This window comes from Corythoichthys intestinalis, chromosome 2 (assembly GCF_030265065.1).
Source record: "Corythoichthys intestinalis isolate RoL2023-P3 chromosome 2, ASM3026506v1, whole genome shotgun sequence".
Taxonomy (NCBI): domain Eukaryota; kingdom Metazoa; phylum Chordata; class Actinopteri; order Syngnathiformes; family Syngnathidae; genus Corythoichthys; species Corythoichthys intestinalis.
Window position 1 is genome coordinate 73,135,079 of NC_080396.1, and position 19,670 is coordinate 73,154,748.

Below are 19,670 nucleotides of genomic sequence, written 5' to 3' on the forward strand. Positions count from 1 at the left end.
AAAAAAATCGAAGGATTTACTAAGCTTTTGCATGCAATTTCATTTCATTCAAATAGCTTTCAGTGCATCATTTTTAGTGAAATTTCACTCAAAAGCCAGTTTTTGTGAGTTGTATATCACAATGATTAACCCTCCAACAATGAGCAGATGTTGACTTCTTTATTTCTCCATTCTTCTCTCTTGCTATGTTTTGGTTTTCTCACCCCAAGCACTCCTATCTGGACCAAGAAACCTCGCTCATTTTGAAAAGCATAGCAGGAAAGCCTTCTCACCTCCTGACCAAGGTGAATGACTTGCTTGTTTGTTGTTTGTCTCCGCTGCACCGAGTTGTCGCTCACCCTCTCTGCTGCCCTGCACGTTTCACAATCACCCTTTCACTTACGTAGCTGACGGTACTAATACTCAGCAGAGTTGCGTGATTAGCGGGAGGAAACATAGAACACTGCGCCTTTCTAGATTTTGTGCAACTCTGAGGGTTTTCCAGGCTAGCCAGGGAGAGGAGACTGTCTCGCCAGCATATACTAGGTCAGGGGTCCCCAAACTACGGCCCGTGGGCCGGATACGGCCCGCAGCCACATTTGGTCCGGCCCCCTGAACAAACAAACAAAAAAAAATTGTAAAAAAAAAAAAAAAAAAAAAAATATTTATTTATTTTATTTTATTATTTTTTTTCCAATAGAGTTATTTATGTCCTGGCTTTTTTTCTGTGAAGAACTGAGCAATGGTTATTTGGTTATTATCTATTTAATTAATACAGTATTATTATATTATATTATATTATATTATATTATATTATATTATATTATATTATATTATATTATATTATATTATATTCAGGGGTGCACATAAGTGGTCCGCACATGCGTACTGGACGTAGACAAACGCGCTGGCCCTCAACGGCTTCCATACGCTTTTGCGTACCGATGGCTGACCACTCTATTTGCGGCGGACACGAGAAAATAACTTCTCAAAATGTCGATGAGGCAGGCCACACTGAGTAATTACTTCCGTGTTCCCCCACCCCCGTCAAAAGACAGACAGACGACAGAGACGTCACCGGAGCTACCGAAAAAAAGGACTTTTGCTGAAAAGTGGCTACAGGAGGTACCATGGCTAGAAGCGAATGATGCTCGCACGGAAATGCGGGACAAAATGTGCCGTGAGAATCCCAATGTCGCCGATTAGAGCAACGCATTTTATGTAGGGTCAAAGAATTTCAGCCATCCAAACTTTGAAAAGCACGAAAAAAACAGAGAGCATGTGGCAGTTAAGCAAACTATCGATGTCAAACAGGACCCCACTCGCCCTATGGACATGTGGCGGAATAGGGCGGAATAAAGGTAATGAACAGCGACATGCACTGACAAACGTGTTTTTGCTCGCATTTTACAAAGCTAAACATGCACGTTCAATGAGGTCTTATGAGGAGGACATCCCACTTTTAAAAAGGCTTGGAGTTAATGTGGGAGCCGCATAATGCCCTTTATTTTGAATTGGTGCTTTTATGTTTATTTCTTTACATTTCACTTCAAAGTAATGGCAATTTTGTTGTGCCAGTTGATGTTAATCAAGCATTAACTGTTAATATAATTAATCAAAGTTAATTGGCTCTAAGTAAAGCTTGTCATAAATTTATCGCATCAGGTGGGTCGGCTCTCAAGCTCAATGAGGACCAAGTCACATCTCCAGGTCCTCCTCTGAGAACCTGGGCAAAAAAATTATGTGCACCCCTGATTATATGATATGATATGATATGATATGATATTATATTAAGGGCTGTCAAAGTTATCGCGTTAACGGGCGGTAATAAATTTTTTTCATTAATCACGTTAAAATATTTTACGCAATTAACGCATATGCCCCGCTCAAACAGATTAAAATGACAGCAGTGTCATGTCCACTTGTTACTTGTGTTTTTTGTCTCCCTCTGCTGGCGCTTGGGTGCGACTGATTTTATGCACCATGAGCATTGTGTAATTCTTGACATCAACAATGGTGAGCTACTAGTTAATTTTTTTGATTGAAAATTTTACCAATTTTATTAAAACGAAAACATTAAGAGAGGTTTTAACATAAAATATCTATAATTTGTACTAAAATCTATCTTTTAAGAACTACAAGTCTTTCTATCCAGGGATTGCTTTGACAGAATATTAATGTTAATGCCATCTTGTTGATTTATTGTTATAATAAACAAATACAGTACTTATGTACAGTATGTTGAATGTATATATCCGTCTTGTGTCTTATCTTTCCATTCCAACAATAATTTACAGAAAAATAAGGCATATTTTAGAGATGTTTGAATTGCGATTAATTACGATTAATTTTTAAGCTGTGATTAACTCGCTTAAAAATTTTAATCGTTTGACAGCCCTAATTATATTATATTATATTATATTATATTATATTATATTATATTATATTATATTATATTATATTATATTATATTATATTATATTATACTATATTATATTATATCATTTTTATTTTATTTACTTTGGTTCCGTGAAGAATCCAGAAAGGGTTATTGATTGTGGCTTTCTGAAAAACAATACATTTTTACATTTAGGCACTCCTGCAATCGTCACACTTTTTCTGTTACAAACTGACCCCGGCCCCTCATCAGAGAAGAGAAGGGTTATGTGGCCCTCACAGGAAAAAGTTTGGGGACCCCTGTACTAGGTCATTGACACCATTGCAAACACTGATCTCATGGTGGGAAATATCCTTTGTGATTCTGGTGTCCACTAGGGATGGGACGATACACTTGAACTCACAATACGATGTACCTTGATATGGCAGGGTCTTGATATGATAAGTCATGATACGATGTCAAAAAATACTATTTAATGAAGCTGGTTGAAGCAATTAAGCTTTGTAGCCAATTGGTTCAAAGCTTCATGGTGGTTAATTTGCTTCATCAAGTGGTCTTGAAGCCCAAGAGGCCAACTGTATTGAGAATTCTATGGCTATTTGTTTAAGAAAATATTAATGTGCTTGTGTTCAGAGTTCGTACGGGTCCTTGAAGACCTTGAAAATGCTGATAGAGTAGTATTTAGATGCGTATACATGTGCATTTGCTGAGATTTAGCGGAATATTTTTATCGCACAACCAGTTGATGCTGTGCTCCTCTGTCAGTGTTCATTTGAAATTGTTGAAAACATTTCATTTTTGGATTAAAACATTTTGAGTAACTGTCGACTAAAACTAGACAAAGACGAGCACATTTTGAGATGACTAAAATAGGCATGTGCCGGTATAATATCCTATCGGCATAATAACCTTAAGCCAAAATATCACGGTATTGCAATTACAGGCAAGGCAAGGCAAGGCAAGGCAAGGCAAATTTATTTATATAGCACAATTCAACACAAGGCAATTCAAAGTGCTTTACATCACTTGAAGATCATAAAAATCACATTTAAATCAATGCAACTTACCAAGACAATTAAAATAGGAAATAAAATTATACATAAAAATCGCATTTAATCACAAATACAATAAAACAAATAAAATAAAACAAAAACTACTACTACTAATAATAATTGAAATAAGCAATGGAGATAAGCACAAGCAATGGAGATAAGCACAAGAGGAATAGAAAGTAAGTAGATTGAAATATATAGACAGTTATGGATATGCAGTGCTAAACAAAAGCGTTTTTAGCCCTGATTTAAAGGAGCTAACAGTTTGAGCATACTTCAGACATTCAGGTAACTTGTTCCAGAGGTGAGGAGCATAATGACTAAATTCTGCCTCACCCTGCTTGGTTCTTGTTTTTGGAAAGGTTACAGCTTACCTACAGCTGTAAAATATGTTACCTTGAGATATCTGGGTTAAAAAAAAAAAAAAAAAAAAAAAACTTTTTTCCATTGAACAGGATTTTTATTTTTCAAAAAATATACAGTATGCAAATTGGAATATAAGTATAATGTTAACTTAAAAAATAACAATAACAACTGAAATATTCTAAATAAAATTTAAATAAATGCAGTCATTTAGGTGAGACTAAACCCACCGCTCGGCATTTATTACCATCAGAATAAAAAATATTAAGCTATTTTCCATAAAGAGCATATGTGTATGACTCGTATCATGTTTACATTATACACACACTCTCTTTCTCAACACAGACAGTTGCCAGAGAAAAAAAAACCCACCATATTTTACCTCCACTAGACACACTAAACACACTGGAGTTAACTCTCTTAGCTGGTGGGAAACCTTCATGACAGTGTTTACTAACCTTTAATTTTGTATAAATGCGAAATCATACTGCATCCTCGGCAGCCACCCTCCGCAAATGTGTTTTACATGTCGGTTGGCCCCCTTCTCCTCTAAGTCGCGGCGGTCTGTAACTTTTCTGTAGCCGAAGTATTCCCTTACCAGCGATTTTGTTTTCTTTGATGGGTGAAAAAGTTCAGTTTCACCTCTCTAGCCATCGTGTAGCATGGTTGACTGGTTGGTAGGGGGCGATATAACAGCATGACCTGCATGTATGCTTTTTGCTGGTGACGGGACATTTATAAGACCAAACAGACTGGGTGAACAGAGGTCATTTCTCACCAATATGAACCTAATAAATTGATAGGCCAAATGATCAATGCAAAATAAATCTGTATTGACTTATGCTAACTTTATTGTGTCTTAGTTCAGGTGATACACCGTTCGATTCAAACCTTTATTTTCAAAAACTACTAAAGAAACATTTTGAAAACTTCCAGAATAAATGCCTGGATTTTATTAGCAAATTTAACATGCAATATTTGAACACAAATGATATTAACATACACAAGAAATACAAGTTTGTTAATCATCAATTAACCATCTATAAGGGGTAATCTGTAGTTCACTACATGTCTTCCAGTTTAATGTTAACAATAGAAAACATACAGGAGGATATTTCTCTCAACCCAGCTTCCTCCTCAAGTTCGAGAAATTCACACAGATTAATGTTATGCTAACTCTGACGCAGGTCAGGCTTTTAGTAGCAAAATTTGTGGTTTGTTCCCCACTTCCACAACATTGACGTCTTTTTACATTAAAGTGGGAAAGACTAAAAGACCTACTGTGTATAACTGATGTCATTACATAATGCAAATGAGGTTGCTTAAAAGTTGGTGGGGACAATTTCAGCATCCTGAAAAGTTGGTAGTGTTACAGTGTATCACAAAAGTGAGTACACCCCTCGCATTTCTGCAGATATTTAAGTATATCTTTTCATGGGTCAACACTGACAAAATGCCACTTTGACACAATGAAAACTATTCTATGTACAGCTTAAGTAATAGAGTTCATTTATTTTCCCCTGAATATAACTCAAAATATAGCCAATAATATCTAGACCCCTGGCAACAAAAGTGAGTACAGTGCTTAGTAAATATGTACATCCGGAAATGTCCAAATTGAGTACTGCTTGTCATTTCCCCTCCAAAATGTCATTGAAAATTGAAGAGGTGGGGGGTCAGCCTCTTAATGCTCAGACCATATGCCGCACTCTACATCAAACTGGTGTGCATGGCTGTCACCCCAGGAGGAAGCCTCTTCTGAAGACTGTACACAAAAAAGCCCGTCCGTCTCATCAGACCATAGGACATGGTTCCAGTAATCCATATGCTTTGTTGACATGTCTTCAGCAAACTGTTTGCGGGCTTTCTTGTGTACCGTCTTCAGAAGAGTCTGCCTCCTGGGGTGACAGCCATGCACACCAATTTGATGGAGAGTGCGGCGTATAGTCTGAGCACTCATAGGCTGACCCCCCCCACCTCTTCAATCTCTGCAGCAATTCTGACAGCACTCCTGTAACGAGTCACATGACATTTTGGAATGAAACTGACAAGCAGTACTCAATTTACGGTTGTATATTTTTTCAAAGGGGTATACTCACTTTTGTTGCCAGGAGTTTGGATATTAATGGCTATATTTTGAGTTATTTTGAGGGGAAAATAAATTAACTATAATATAAGCTGCACACAGACTACTTTTCGTTGTGTCAAAGTGTCATTTTGTCAGTGTTGTCCCATGAAAAGATATAGTTAAACATCTGCAGAAATGCAGGGGGTGTACTCACTTTTGTGATACACTGAATGTCCCAACCGTCCCTATGCAAACCTACGCCCTTGGTTTCAGCCAAGAATTTTGCTTTCATTACATCCCTACTAATAATAAGTACTTTAGTCAAAAAGACTAAGACGAAAATTAAAAGGGCTGCCAAAAACAACACTGGACCAGATATGACAAAAATAATCTGTGCAATATTAATAAAATTTGTGCATTAAGACCTGCGGTATGAACCTGACCCAAAACTCCTCTGCCACACAGTATCGGTGTCAGCCAGGCAGGCGACAGCCAGTCATGTGTACTCGTAGTCTGGGTGAAGGAGGTAAGAGGTCGAAGGTGCTTTTGGCTTACTTGCACACTGAGCACTTGAAATATTCCACACTTTTACCCAATTCTCCATCCTTGTCTTAATGCGTTAGTGCGGAGGTCAGTCCTGGTCACGGTCCCCACACCCCTATGACCTGATTGGTTCAAAGCGAGACAGTCAGGGTTTGCCAGAACAACCTCTCTGCTATTTTGTGGGGGTCCCTCAATTGGGTACACTCTTAAACCAGGGGAGTGAGAGAGCGCTATTGAAGACTGGAAGGGGGAGGGGCATCCTCCTTCACTTATGTTAGTACTCAAGTTGTGTTCATTTTCTGTGCACTTGCCATTTACATCACATCACGGATGATGGACAGCATCATTTCGGTTTTCAACCGATGAAAATTTTTCTATTCTTTGGATGAAGCTTTTACAAGTTTGCGTTTTTGTTTTTATCCGGAGGATTTGAAGTCTTTGTGAACTGATCCCATGCTTATCAGAAGCTTGTGGCTCTCTCCAGGGATCTCCTCGTATTGTTTCCCTGCCGTCACACAAGGCATCAAAGACAACTGCAGCGTCGCCGTAAGAATCTAGAGGGCAACCATAGGCGGTGTAGAAAGCGCCATATTTTGAGGGCGCAAAGATCCGATGTCACCGGCGTTGACAGCGTTGGTTTACGATCAATTATTTACTCGCCGCGCAAGGGGACGCTTTGTTTGTAACCTGCAAAATGGAGGTGATGGCATCTTGTTGGAGAGGACAGGTGAGTCGAGCAAATTGAGAATTGTATTCGCGCATTCGTACATTTTCTGCCTTGTTGCCTTCAAGTAAGAGGGCGATAACTATTTCATGAACAGTTCCAGTATCTTTCCGTAGTACGGGAATGGCGAGGACGGAGCGTTAAATGCGTGTGAACGCTAAGTGTTCCCGTTTTGAATCTTCAGGAGGAGCATGCCGCCAAGCTGAAGGCGGAGAAGATTCGAGTGGCCTTGGAAAAAATCAAAGAGGCGCAGGTGAAAAAGGTAAGGGCTCTTGTCGATACGGTTGTCTTGGTGGCTGAATGCAGCGTTCCTTTGTGAACTTCATTCATAGCCCCGAAAGTAGGTCATTGCAGCATTTCGTTTGATTGCGAGCGTGCATCTGCATGGGGTTACGCAGAGATAGGGTGCAGGACTCTGTGTACAAATGCGTTTTTCTTTTAAGCTGAATTTCTTCTCTTTCTTCAACCAATAAGACAGTAGTGGCCAAACTTTTTTCCCCCGAGGTACGCTTGCAGAAAAATCAAAGGGTGCAATGGCCAACTTCAAATCCTTCCATTTTCATTTGTTCAATACGACGTTATAGATCAGGGGTTGGCAACATTTCATCCTTTAACACCTGGGCCTATTTTGTCCGAATTTGCATACATTTGATGTTGCCTTTATATTTCAAAGAAAAATTTGATGGGTCCCTTTTTTAAGGACACCATAACCTTTATGTCCAAACAGTTGTTTCCTTCACTTACAAATTATATTCAACATTTTGGACCCAAAAACACACACAAAAATAAACAAGAAAACTTTTTGAGGGGGGTCAAAATTTGTATTGATGTCCCATTGACAACCAAACATGCTCAATGAAATTCAACAGAAAAAAATGATTTGAGAATTCAACAAAAACAGCAGGTCTAGTCATCGGCGTTTTTGTTCTTTCTCCATACTATGCTAAAAATAGGTTATATACAGTGGAACAACAGTGTAAAATAGTGGATAAATACTGTATATCATCTAACACAAAAAGGGTTCGGAGGATATCTCTTTGTGAGGTTAGGTATTGTACCCATAACTTTATCAAAAATATGTGCATACAATCAAGCTTCTCGAAATAGCACATATGTCTACAAATTGAAAAGATTGATAGTGAAAAAAAATCAAATATAACATTGGGAAAAAAAGTATTTTCAAAAATATTGACCATAAACTTGTTCAGTTCAATTTTTTTCAGGCATGCGTTTCAGTTTCCCCTTGAATAGGACACAGGGCTACATCACACACTGTCACACAGCCCACTCTTCTGCCGTTTACGCACTGCCTGTCACCTCTCACTCGCAGACTCATCTGAAGAAAAAAACGACAAATCTGTCCCATCCTCTTCCTCGAGTTGATGAAATAATTCATTTGCTTGCGCTAAATTTACAGTGGTATGAAAAAGTATCTGAACCTTCTGGAATTTCTCACATTTCTGCATAAACTCCCCATCAAATGTGATCTGATCTTTGTCAAAATCACACAGATGAAAAAACAGTGTCTGGTTTAACTAAAACCACCCAAGCATTTGTAGGTTTTCATATTTTAATGAGGATAATATGCATGCAATGACATAAGGGGAGAAAAATAAGTAAGTGAACCCTCTCCCTGTAGAGACTTAAATTGAAACCAATTTTTACCAAATAATTTAAGTCAGAAGAGTGCCCAATCACCGATGAGTGGTTTAAAGCTGCCCTGCCCACTATAAAACACACACCTGGTAAGAATTGTCGTAATGAGATGCATTGTCTGATGTGCATCATGGCTCGGTCAAAAGAGCTGTCTCCGATCAAAAATTGATTTGTATAAAGCTGGGAAAGGATACAAAACCATCTCTAAAAGTCTGGATGTTCATCAATTGACAGTCAGAGAAGTTGTCTACAAGTGGAGAGAGTTTGGCAGTGTTGCTTCTCTCCCAAGGAGTGGCCGTCCACCAAAGAGTTCCGCACAGAATTCTCAGAGAGGTAAAAAAAGACCCCTAGAGTGTCTGCTAAACACTTACAGAAATTACTGGCACAGTCCGATATCTATGTGCACACGTTAACTATATGTAAAACTATGGCCAAGAATGGTGTTCATGGGAGGACTCCGCAGAGGGAGTCACTGCTGTCTAAAAAAACATTGTTGCTCGTTTAATGTTTGGTAAAAGACACTTTGACACTCCACAGAGGTTTTGTCAAAATATTTTGTGGACTGATGAAATCAAAGTTGAATTGTGTGGGAGTAACACACAACATCATGTTTGGAGGAAAAATGGAATAGCACACCAACATCAACACTTCATCCCCACCGTGAAGCATGGTGGAGGGACCATCATGATTTGGGGCTGTTTTGCTACCTCGGGGCCTGTAGAACTTGCAGTCATTAATGGAAGACTGAATTCAAAAGTTTATTAGGATGTTTTGCAGGAAAATCCGAGGCCGTCTGTCAAATAGTTGAAGCTAAAAAGAGGATGTATGCTGCAAAAAGACAATGATCCAAAACGCACAAGTAAATCAACTTCAGAATGGCTTCAGAAGAACAACATACACGTTCTGGAGTGGCCAAATCAAAGTCCAGACTTGAACCCCACTGAGATGCTGTGGCATGACCTATAGACAGCGATTCATGGCAGACATCATAGGAATCTGACTGAACTACAGCAGTTTTGTAGAGAAGAATGGGCCAAGATTAGTCCTGATCGATGTGCCAGACTGATCTGCTGCTACAGCAAGTGTCTGGTTGACGTTATTGCTGCCAAAAGAGGGGCCACATAATATTAAACATGATGGTTAACTTATTTCCCCCCTTCTGTCATTGTTTGCATACTATCCTTGTTAAAATATGAAAACCTATAAATGTTTGGGTGGTTTTATTTGAAAGGGACACCGTTTTTTCATCTGTGTGATTTTGACAAAGATCAGATCACATTTGATGGCGATTTTATGCAGAAATGAGAGAAATTCCAAAAGGTTCAGATACTTTTTCATCCCACTGTAGTTTTGGATTCATTCCGTACGTTTCAAAGTCGCTCGCTGAATTCAACTAGCTGTAGCTCGCTACCTCGCCTTCCTCTCCATAGGTGGCGCTTCGCTCGACAATTTATTGAAAATGTTCACATTACGTCCGTCCTTCCTGACCTCAAAAAAGCTCCTGGGAAACGTAGTTTTTCGTAGTGCTTTCAGTTTTGAAAAAGGACAAGAAATGATGGCAATATGGACATAAACACACGGTACATGCAGCGTTTTAATGTTTATTTATGATTATTTTATTATTATTATTTATTTATTCATGACCTGCTCAGATGAACAACGTAAAGTCACGGTTGCCACTCGGATAGCGCACCCACAAGTCTTGCCGCCTATGAATCCTGCAAAGGTTACACCTTCCGAGTGGCCACCATGACTTTACGTAGTTGGTGAATTCCTGACTGTGTGAATGTCTTGTTAGCAAACACACAAAACGGTAAGCCTGACTTGATCTGCCTACTTATGGAAAGTTTGACTTCCAGAATAATTCTTAATCAAATATTCATTTATTTAATATAAAAATAAGCTGCATCAGAAGTATAAAAAAGCCGCATGCAAGTCCAGAGCATTGAGTTCCCAACCCCTGGTATAGATTCAGGTCAGATGACCCATGTCTGCAGCTTTCTTAGCGTTGACATTCATCCAAGTTTCTCTTGAACCCACACTGATTGGAAACTGGGATGAGTGAGAGGCGATGGGAAGGTCAAGTAATCGAGGGTTTTGCCCAATTCCACACCAGGAGCAGCCGCACAAAGCTGGCTTAGGCACATGCACGCGCTCGTCACGTTTCATTGAGTTTAATCTTCCCGGACTTTCGGTGCGATTTAGATGCCAAACCGGATTACGGGAAGTTGCTCTTTAGTGGTCACACTGCGATCCGTTAATACTTCTGTGTACAGTACTACTGAATTTGACAGCATCTAAGAAAATAACTAGGTCACCTAAAAAAAAACAATAAGTTGCTCTAGGAATTAATCGTCCGTGTCTTTCGACAGCTGGTGATTAGGGTGCACATGTCGGACGAAAGTTCCAAGACCATGATGGTGGACGAGAGGCAAACGGTCAGGCAGGTGCTGGACAGCCTCCTGGACAAGTCACACTGTGGTTACAGCCCAGATTGGTCGCTGGTTGAAACCATTACTGAGCTGCAAATGGGTAAGAGATTACATCAAAATTCTTGAGTAGTGACAATTCGTATGACAATCTGTGTGGAAGTGAATCTGTGTAACGGGAGTTTTTTTTAAATTCCTAAAACAGATTTTTTCCCCACCAAAATGCTAACACAGAATTTTTTCCAGCATCAAAATTCAGTTGCAAAGAAAATCCCTTGCAACATCCAGGTAACTAGGGAGAAGCAATCGATCCCTGTTTCATTTAATGGGAGGTCCAGGAAATCAAGTTAGGTTATTCTCGCTCCATTGTTCATGTAACACAGACTCAAGGTTATTGGTGTCATCTTGTGGAGAAGACGTATTAGAAGAAGCAGCCACAAAAGAAGATGTTCAAGTGAGCGGGTATGACGACTGACAGTACAGGTTATGACGTACTCGCGCGATTTCGACTTTAGGACGCGGAGTCTCGTCGCATAAACAGTACCTTATAGCACCTCACAGTATCTTATTTTGTGTGCCGTGTGTCGTGACCGAAAGAACAAGATCCCGAAATGAGTTTCCTCTGCAGGGTGTCCGGGCTCTCCCTTAGAAATAGGGTGAGTAGCTTGGTCATCCGGGAGGGACTGCGGGTCGAGCAGCTACTCCTCCGCGTTGAGAGGTGTCAGCTGAGGTGGCTCGGGCATCTGGTTCGGATGCCTTCCTGGAGAGGTGTTCCGGGGATGTCCCACCAGCGGGAGGCCCTGGGGACTACCCAGGACATGCTGAAGAGACTGTCTCTCGGCTGGCTTAAAAAGCCTTGGTATCCCGCCGGATGAGCTGGTTGAAGTGGCTGGGGAGAGGGAAGTCTGGGCCTCCCTGCTAAAGCTGCTGCCCCCGCAACCTGACACCGGATAAAGTGGTAGATAATGGATGGATGGATTTTATGCAAATAAATTATTTTGCAACTTGATTGTTTGCAACTAGAGTTGTCCGATAATGAGTTTTTAAACGATATCTCGACGTTGTCCAACCCCAAAAATCCAATATCAAACCAATAATGTGGACTTAACATATTATGGCTAATTGTATTGTGATGCCCCAGTAGATGCTTTAATAATGATAAATGTAACAACTTCAAGGTTTTCCAAATAAACATTCTGTGAAAAATAAAAAAACAAAATATAAATTATTTCTATTATTACTTTTCTTAGTGACTGCAGTATTTCTTTCTGGTAACGCATTAGTTATATGCGATGAGCTCACAATTATTTTTCATCAATGTTCATTTTATTTGTGCACTATAAATGCAAATGGTCTTTGCTCACTTAACAAATCCCAAGATTCTTAGTTTGGAGACATCTAAAGGTCATTTTAAGCATAACTACTGTGCTAAGCTGTGACCAGCCCATGTACAAAGACTGCAGGCTTGTACATTAGCTTTTAAGCCAACATACAGTACTGGCACAAAAGATGCCAACATTTTCCAATATTAAATGAGTTTATCAGTCGATATTACCAGCTACCTGATAATATCAGACAACTCTGCAACTCCATTATTTGCAGCAGAATTTTCGCTCCTGATATTTTTTGCAGCTGAATGTTTCCGACTGATTTTTTTTTTTTTAACTGAATTTTGGCTCATTTTTTGCAGCTGAATTCTTGCGACTGAATTTTTTTCTCTAGAATTTTTTTTTTTTTTTTACAACTAAATATATCAATATTTAATTTTATGCGGTTTAATTTTTATAGCTGGGATTTTTTTTAAATGAATTTTGATGTTGAAAATGTTAGTGTTAGTTAGTTAGTGTTAGAACTTCTATTTCAAACTCCCTTGGCACAGATTTACTTCCATACATCTGTGTACCTAGTCCTGATCAGATGATGCGGAAAACAAGATTTTCTGAAAAATGATGCATCTTAATCTTCCCTCCTCTCATTGTCAGAACGTATTTTTGAGGATCACGAGAACCTTGTGGAGAATCTGTTGAACTGGACGCGGGACAGTCACAACAAGCTCATGTTCATTGAGCGCATCGAGAAATACGCTCTCTTCAAGAATCCTCAGGTGCTTGAACGTAGCGCCTCTACGCACGCACGCACGCATGCATGCAAGAAAGCGGGGAAATCGTAGACACAAACACATATTTTATGCATACTCTAGTGCTTGAATTGCTCAGAGACCAAACGTGGGTGTTTGTAATGGAGGGTTAGAAGTAGGTCAAAAGCACTGAAGCAAGTCAGTGGGAGTCCCTTATTTCTTGGAAGGACATTTTTAATACTAGAAAATGCAATTTCTGGAGAAATTGCGTGGGGATGCTTTGTTCTTCCATGGGTCACTTCCTATTAATTTTGTGGAATTTTGCAGTAATTTCTTTGTTAACGCATTGGGTAGGTTCATTCACCCCTCCCAGTCAAAAGGAATTGGACTTCTAGCACTGTCAAACAGAATTGGATGTCTGTCATAGTCAATGGCAGGTTAGTTAATTTTAGGTCACTTACAGGTCACTTCCTTTTGATTTCGAGTCACTTCCTGTTAATATCAGGTCATTTTTTTCCCTCATTTGAAATTAATAGATTTTTTTAAATCAAATATTGGTGGAACTGTACATTTTTGGCAAAAACTGGGTCAGTTCCTGTTGAATTTGGGGTAATTCCAGGTCACTTCTTGTCAATTTTGGAGTGTTTCTGGGTGATGTCCTGTTGATTTTGGGGCACTTCATATTGAATTTTGGTCATTTCCAGGTCACTTTCTATTTATTTTAGTTCACTTCCTGATGATTTTGGTGTATTTCTGTGTTACTTCGTCTTAATTTTTTGGGTCACTTCCTGTTTTAGGGCATTCTTGGGAAACCTATTTATTTTTGAGGCATTTCTTGTTCATATCCTGTTGATTTTGAGGCACTTTCTATTGAATTTTAGTGTTTTCCTAGTCACCGTGTAATAATTTGGAGCATTTTCTAGTCACTTCCTGTTGATTTTGGTGCATTTATGGTCACTTCCTCTTAATTTTTGGGTTACATCCTGTTTTGGGGCATTTGTGGGTCACCTATTTTGAGACATTTCTTGGTCATTTCCTGCTGATTTTGGGTCACTTCCTATTGAATTTTAGGCTTTTCCTAGTCACGTTGTAATGATTTGGAGCTCTAGTCACTTCCAGCAGATTTTCGGGCTTTTCCGGGTCACATCCTGCTGACATCGGGTCAGTTTTTCCCATTGAAATTAAATGGAAATGTTTTTTTTCTCTTTCATATATAGGTGGGACTGTACACTTTGACAAAAACAGATACATTTTGATTTTGGAAATGAACAGTGAGAATCGGTCAAAGTAAGTGGGCTATCCAAAAAAGTGGACAGGGAAAAAAAATCTGAATATTATAAGTGGGAGCTTTGCATCACTACAATTAACATATTTAGAACATCTTACACAGGTATGCACCATGACTTGATAAGTAACTTTAATCTCATTACTGGTTTCCAAATAGTAATGAGTTAGATCGTCTAATGATCATCTAATCCCTTCCAGAACTATTTGTTGGGGCGTAAGGAGACTTCAGAAATGGCCGACAGGAACAAAGAGGCTTTATTAGAGGTACAAACCTTGACATACTTGCTCATTTTCCTCATAAGATAAAGTAATTTTTTGGAAACTGTTTTCAGGAGTGCTTCTGCGGAGGCTCTGTGTCAGTGCCTGAGATTGAAGGGGTGCTTTGGCTAAAGGATGACGGCAAGAAGTCATGGAAGAAGCGCTACTTCCTCCTCAGGGCTTCTGGAATTTACTACGTCCCTAAAGGCAAAGCCAAGGTCAGTCCGACATGCTGATGATATCACTTAAGTTGACAAAATTGACAACGACGATGACTTTATTTTGGGCTTTTCCTGTTTGCGCTGCAGGCATCTAGGGACCTCGTGTGCTTCCTCCAACTGGACCATGTTAACGTTTACTATGGTCAAGACTATCGTAGCAAATACAAAGCTCCGACCGACTACTGCCTGGCTTTGAAGGTAAACCCTATTAATCTACCGCTCGCTGCACAGCAAACACAACCATTTGTCGTTCATTACAGCATCCACAGATCCAGAAGAAGTCTCAATATATTAAGTATCTATGCTGTGATGATGTCAGGACCTTGCACCAGTGGGTTAATGGAATTCGAATTGCAAAGGTTAGTCTCGAAAATCGGGTTTCTGTCCATTACTGATGTTTTTGCGTCAAAATGGACATTGGAAAAACCTCTTTGTGTCTAGTATGGGAAGCAGCTCTATGGAAACTACCAGGAGGCCATGAAGAGAACAGAGGCAGCCTATGATTGGTCCTCTCTATCTACCTCCAGCATTCGATCAGGATCCAGTTCTGCAAGCATACACGGTACGTCCTTTTCAGTTAGTATTTCTTCAGCAACAAAAGAGCAGTTTAAACGAATTGAATACCGTATTTTTCGGACTATAAGTCGCAGTTTTTTTCATAGTTTGGCAGAGGGTGTGTCTTATACTCTGGAGCGACTTATGTGTGATTATTTACGGTCGGGTCGGGCCGACTTGTCTCTCGCTAACTTTTTGAAAAATAAATATATATTCATATATTTATACTAAAACAATGTATGGATGTTGAATAAGATAATTTGGATTAAACAGAGAAGGCGCTGTGCATGCCTGGGCACGTGAACGCAATGGCCCCGCTCTCTTTTCAATCTTCCCCTCCCCACGCCCTCGCGCCCCCCGCTAGCATCCTGGTATTTCCTTTCCGATATGGAGCAGCTATAGAAGTGAAAAACAAACTAAAGACGGGAATTGAAAAGCAAACAACTGCTGTAGGAGCGGGATATGGAAAGGTTTCAAATTGATCATTGAAGATGTGTCGGCTTCGCTGAATGTAAACGAATGTGGCGCTTTGGTCTCATACGATAAATATATTTAACAAACTTTTCCAGCGTTATTTCGTTGTGGAAATGCATTTATAATAATCTTTAAAAATATGTAGACTATTTAACATTGAGAAAACTTTTTTTTTTTCTGCCAACTCAAGGAGATTAAAATAAATGTCAAATCCACGATCTTCCTGTTAGAACAGACACGCAAATATAAAAGATATAAATGTTTATTGAATATCCATCTTACAGTCTTGTTTAACTGGGAGAATTTGTTATAAAAGACAGGCTTTAATTTGTTATCATTATGCATACGTGCACCAGCATCGTCACAAACGTGATCACACAAAACGCAACCACGCATTGCATCCCCGCATTTCTTCCTTCTCCTGAGTCCTCACAAATAATACATAAAATTTTGTTTTTTTTGGGCTCGTGCCTACAAATAAAACATAAAATTTCGGGGGTTTTCGGGCCGTCAAGCAAATCAAGTTAATTGATCGGGGTCGGGCCGCGTCGGGCTTTAATACCCACTGGCCGGTCGGGTCGGGCTGGAGTTTTTAGGCCCGATCTAACTTTTAGCGTCATGTAATGTTAGCATACCGTACACCTATTCAGCCTGTTGTTCTCTATTGTATTTTAAATTGCCTTTCAAGGTGACACGTCTGTTCTTGGTGCTAGATTCTGTCAAATAAATTTCCCCCAAAAAATGCGACTTATACTCTGGTGTGACTTATAAATGTTTTTTTTCCCTTTTCATTGCGGATTTTTCGGCTGGTGCGACTTATACTCAGGTGCGACGTGTAGTCCGAAAAATACGGTAGTTGCCAAAACTATTGACAGTTACAAATAACAGTGCTGCTGCTAGTGCTAACATAATGGTGCTTTGAAATGGTGACCAAATCAAAAAGTGAAGATGTCTGCGACGCGATAATCAATTTTACATGTACAAAACAAATTTGGCAGTCAAATAATTTTTTACCATTTTATAGGTATTCCATCATAAAATAATGCATCAGGGAGTGCCCACTTTTTTTCAGAAATTCTGGTTGTGACATCACAACCGAAATTGATGATCATGTCTAGTTTTCTAGTTGTACACTAGCTAGTGAAGGAATCTGACCTTTTAGCAAGATTGCCAATATCACGCCAGCCGAATCGCCGGAACCGTGCTAGCGCAGTTCCAACGACCCGGGCCGGAGGCAACCCGACAACCCGGCCAGAAGGCCAAACTCCGCGCGTTCACCTTAGTCTTAACCCCTTGTACTGACTCCATTTTAAAAGCTGGAAAAAGGCTTTGAAACACAAGTTGACTATTTATTCCAAGTCTGCAGCAATCATACAGCACAGAAAGACCCAGGCGAGGAGGTAAACTGGATCCAGGGTCAAAGTATCACAAGTCAACAAAAGATTCCCAAGAAAAATTACAATGATTAGTTAAAAATTGGCTTTTAAAGGCTTTGGTGAGGTGGTCTGTGGTCTGGAAGAAGGGTGTGTTTGGGTGTTGTTTAGGAATATTGTCTGTTGGAGAGGAGAATTCAGGGTTTACTGTTGTCAGGGCAACGAGAGTTAAGGATTTTGCCATCCTCAGCGCCACCGTGAGTGCTGAATATTCACTTCTCGGTCACAAGTTCCTCCGTATCATATGTTCCTTGTGGCAAGGCAAGATGTCCAGTCATTTGTTCTGGACTGTCAAGAAGAGCTGGTTGTGGGATTTGGTGATGCAGACATGGGCTTGTAGATGTCTTACCTATCAACTGCTTGTCAGGGTCAATCTTGCTCAGTCAGCTGCATAACACTCACGTTGGACTTCCATGATCAGAAAGCGTCCTGTATCTGTTCTGCCCTTATCTGCCCTTGTCTTGGCGCTGCAAATTCTAATCATTTCAAGTCCAACTGTTCATAATATCAAATATATTCGTTTTGTTTTTCTTAAACTATGATGCAAATGCTATTTATTTTATATTGGGTGTGCTAGAGTAATTTAAACAGTCAAAGAGTAAATATGAGAAAACATACTATTCCCTGATTGATTATATTAAGTGTGTTGGAGTACTACAAACAGTCAAACAGTAAATGCAAGAAAAGATACTATTCTCTTCACTAGCTAGCTAGCGCATGTTGACAGAACGCTCACATGGCAACAAGAGAATAGCGCACCGATGAATAGCACGCTAGAAGAAAAGTGCAGCTCATTCTGGGTGTGACATCAGCTTCTGTTTGGAATTTTTTAGGGGGTGGGAGAAAGAAAGGAAGACTAATAAGGATCTAATTTCATTATTAAGCCTTTCCTGTCACGTTTTGGGATGGATTTGTGTCCAAAATACGGTCTGCGATCAGTTTAAAGCTACTTGCTCTAGTATTTCATAGCACCTATAGCTTAGCAATCGACTACGTTAAAGCACTTAAGCTCAACAATGGCCACATCATCATTTTTCTTAAACTGTCGTTGCATGCGCAGTCTTTTACTCATGGTTTTGGCTAATACTCAGTTTACCGACGGTCCCGTTAGCTTAGCTTAGCTTAACTATAGCAGCTTCCCATTGTCCACATTAGTTCCTGGCTTCATTTACTAGTGGCCAAGCTGTCGCCCATCTTTTACTGGTTTGCCTAGTTGAGCTATATTCACACCTGCCGACATTTCTTTGGATCTTAATCACTAGTCAAGAGCGCCCTCTGGTTGTGGGTAATATTTACTCCATGTACTGTAGTACAGTGGTTATGGTGTTATGGTTCTTAACCTTGCTAAAGTTACCTAACCCCATAAGTTTCGGAATTACACAATAATTTTTTTTTTACAAATTCAAAACCAACATATCTAAGCTCGCAAGCTGCTAATTTAGCAAATTCCCATTGAAATTATTCTTATTTTGACACCATGTTTTATAAACGGGTCAAAAATTAAGACCACACTGCCCATTTGTCTGTTGTATTCCCTCATACCAAGTGCGAGTCAACCTTACATTGAGCAAACCAGTTCCTCTTCCCATCAGATCGAGGACTAGCAGTTAAAAGAAATGCATTAAGCACATAAATTGGGAGCAAACCAATCCAAAACCTAGTTTAAAAATCCACTTTGCCTAGATTTAATCAGCTTACGAAAATAGGGCTTTAAGTCTCTTTACCTTCGCCGAACCCCATGAACTTACTCACCGAACCCCTGGGGTTCGATCAAACCTAGGTTAAGAACCTCTGCTCTAGTATAACATTTCAGAACATGTCAGATTCTGTATTTTATTTAAGTTGCACTTGAGTAAAAGCCACAGACGCAGCCAAAGTATGAAAAAAGTGCAAGTTCTTGTCCAGAAAATACAGTTATTGCCATGCACTTGCAGTGCTGAATCCATTTTCCTTCCTTATTTGTGCCCCTAGAATCGCAGTCTAATCATTCAGGCCATTCTGACAGCGGCGTGGACACGGGTTCTCACGGTCGCTCCCAGAGTGTTGTGAGCTCCATTTTCTCTGAGGCCTGGAAGAGAGGCACGCAATTAGAAGAAAACACCAAGGTATCGCCACTCAAAAGCATGCTTTTACATATTACCGCAGTTCTTGAT

The 19,670-nt window shown here is 39.7% G+C and overlaps 1 protein-coding gene across 2 annotated transcripts in view; it reads left to right on the top strand.

Annotated features, from left to right (window-relative positions):
- raph1b (Ras association (RalGDS/AF-6) and pleckstrin homology domains 1b) overlaps positions 1-19,670 on the top strand; it is an 84,164-nt gene that overhangs the window by 54,738 nt on the left and 9,756 nt on the right. For both annotated transcript variants that reach the window (XM_057818780.1, XM_057818789.1), the window contains 10 exons: positions 210-284; positions 7,312-7,389; positions 11,156-11,315; positions 13,195-13,316; positions 14,775-14,840; positions 14,909-15,052; positions 15,143-15,253; positions 15,316-15,414; positions 15,497-15,617; positions 19,489-19,622. In XM_057818780.1, coding sequence (XP_057674763.1) covers positions 210-284; positions 7,312-7,389; positions 11,156-11,315; positions 13,195-13,316; positions 14,775-14,840; positions 14,909-15,052; positions 15,143-15,253; positions 15,316-15,414; positions 15,497-15,617; positions 19,489-19,622 — 1,110 coding nt within the window. The remainder of the gene's footprint in view (positions 1-209; positions 285-7,311; positions 7,390-11,155; positions 11,316-13,194; positions 13,317-14,774; positions 14,841-14,908; positions 15,053-15,142; positions 15,254-15,315; positions 15,415-15,496; positions 15,618-19,488; positions 19,623-19,670) is intronic.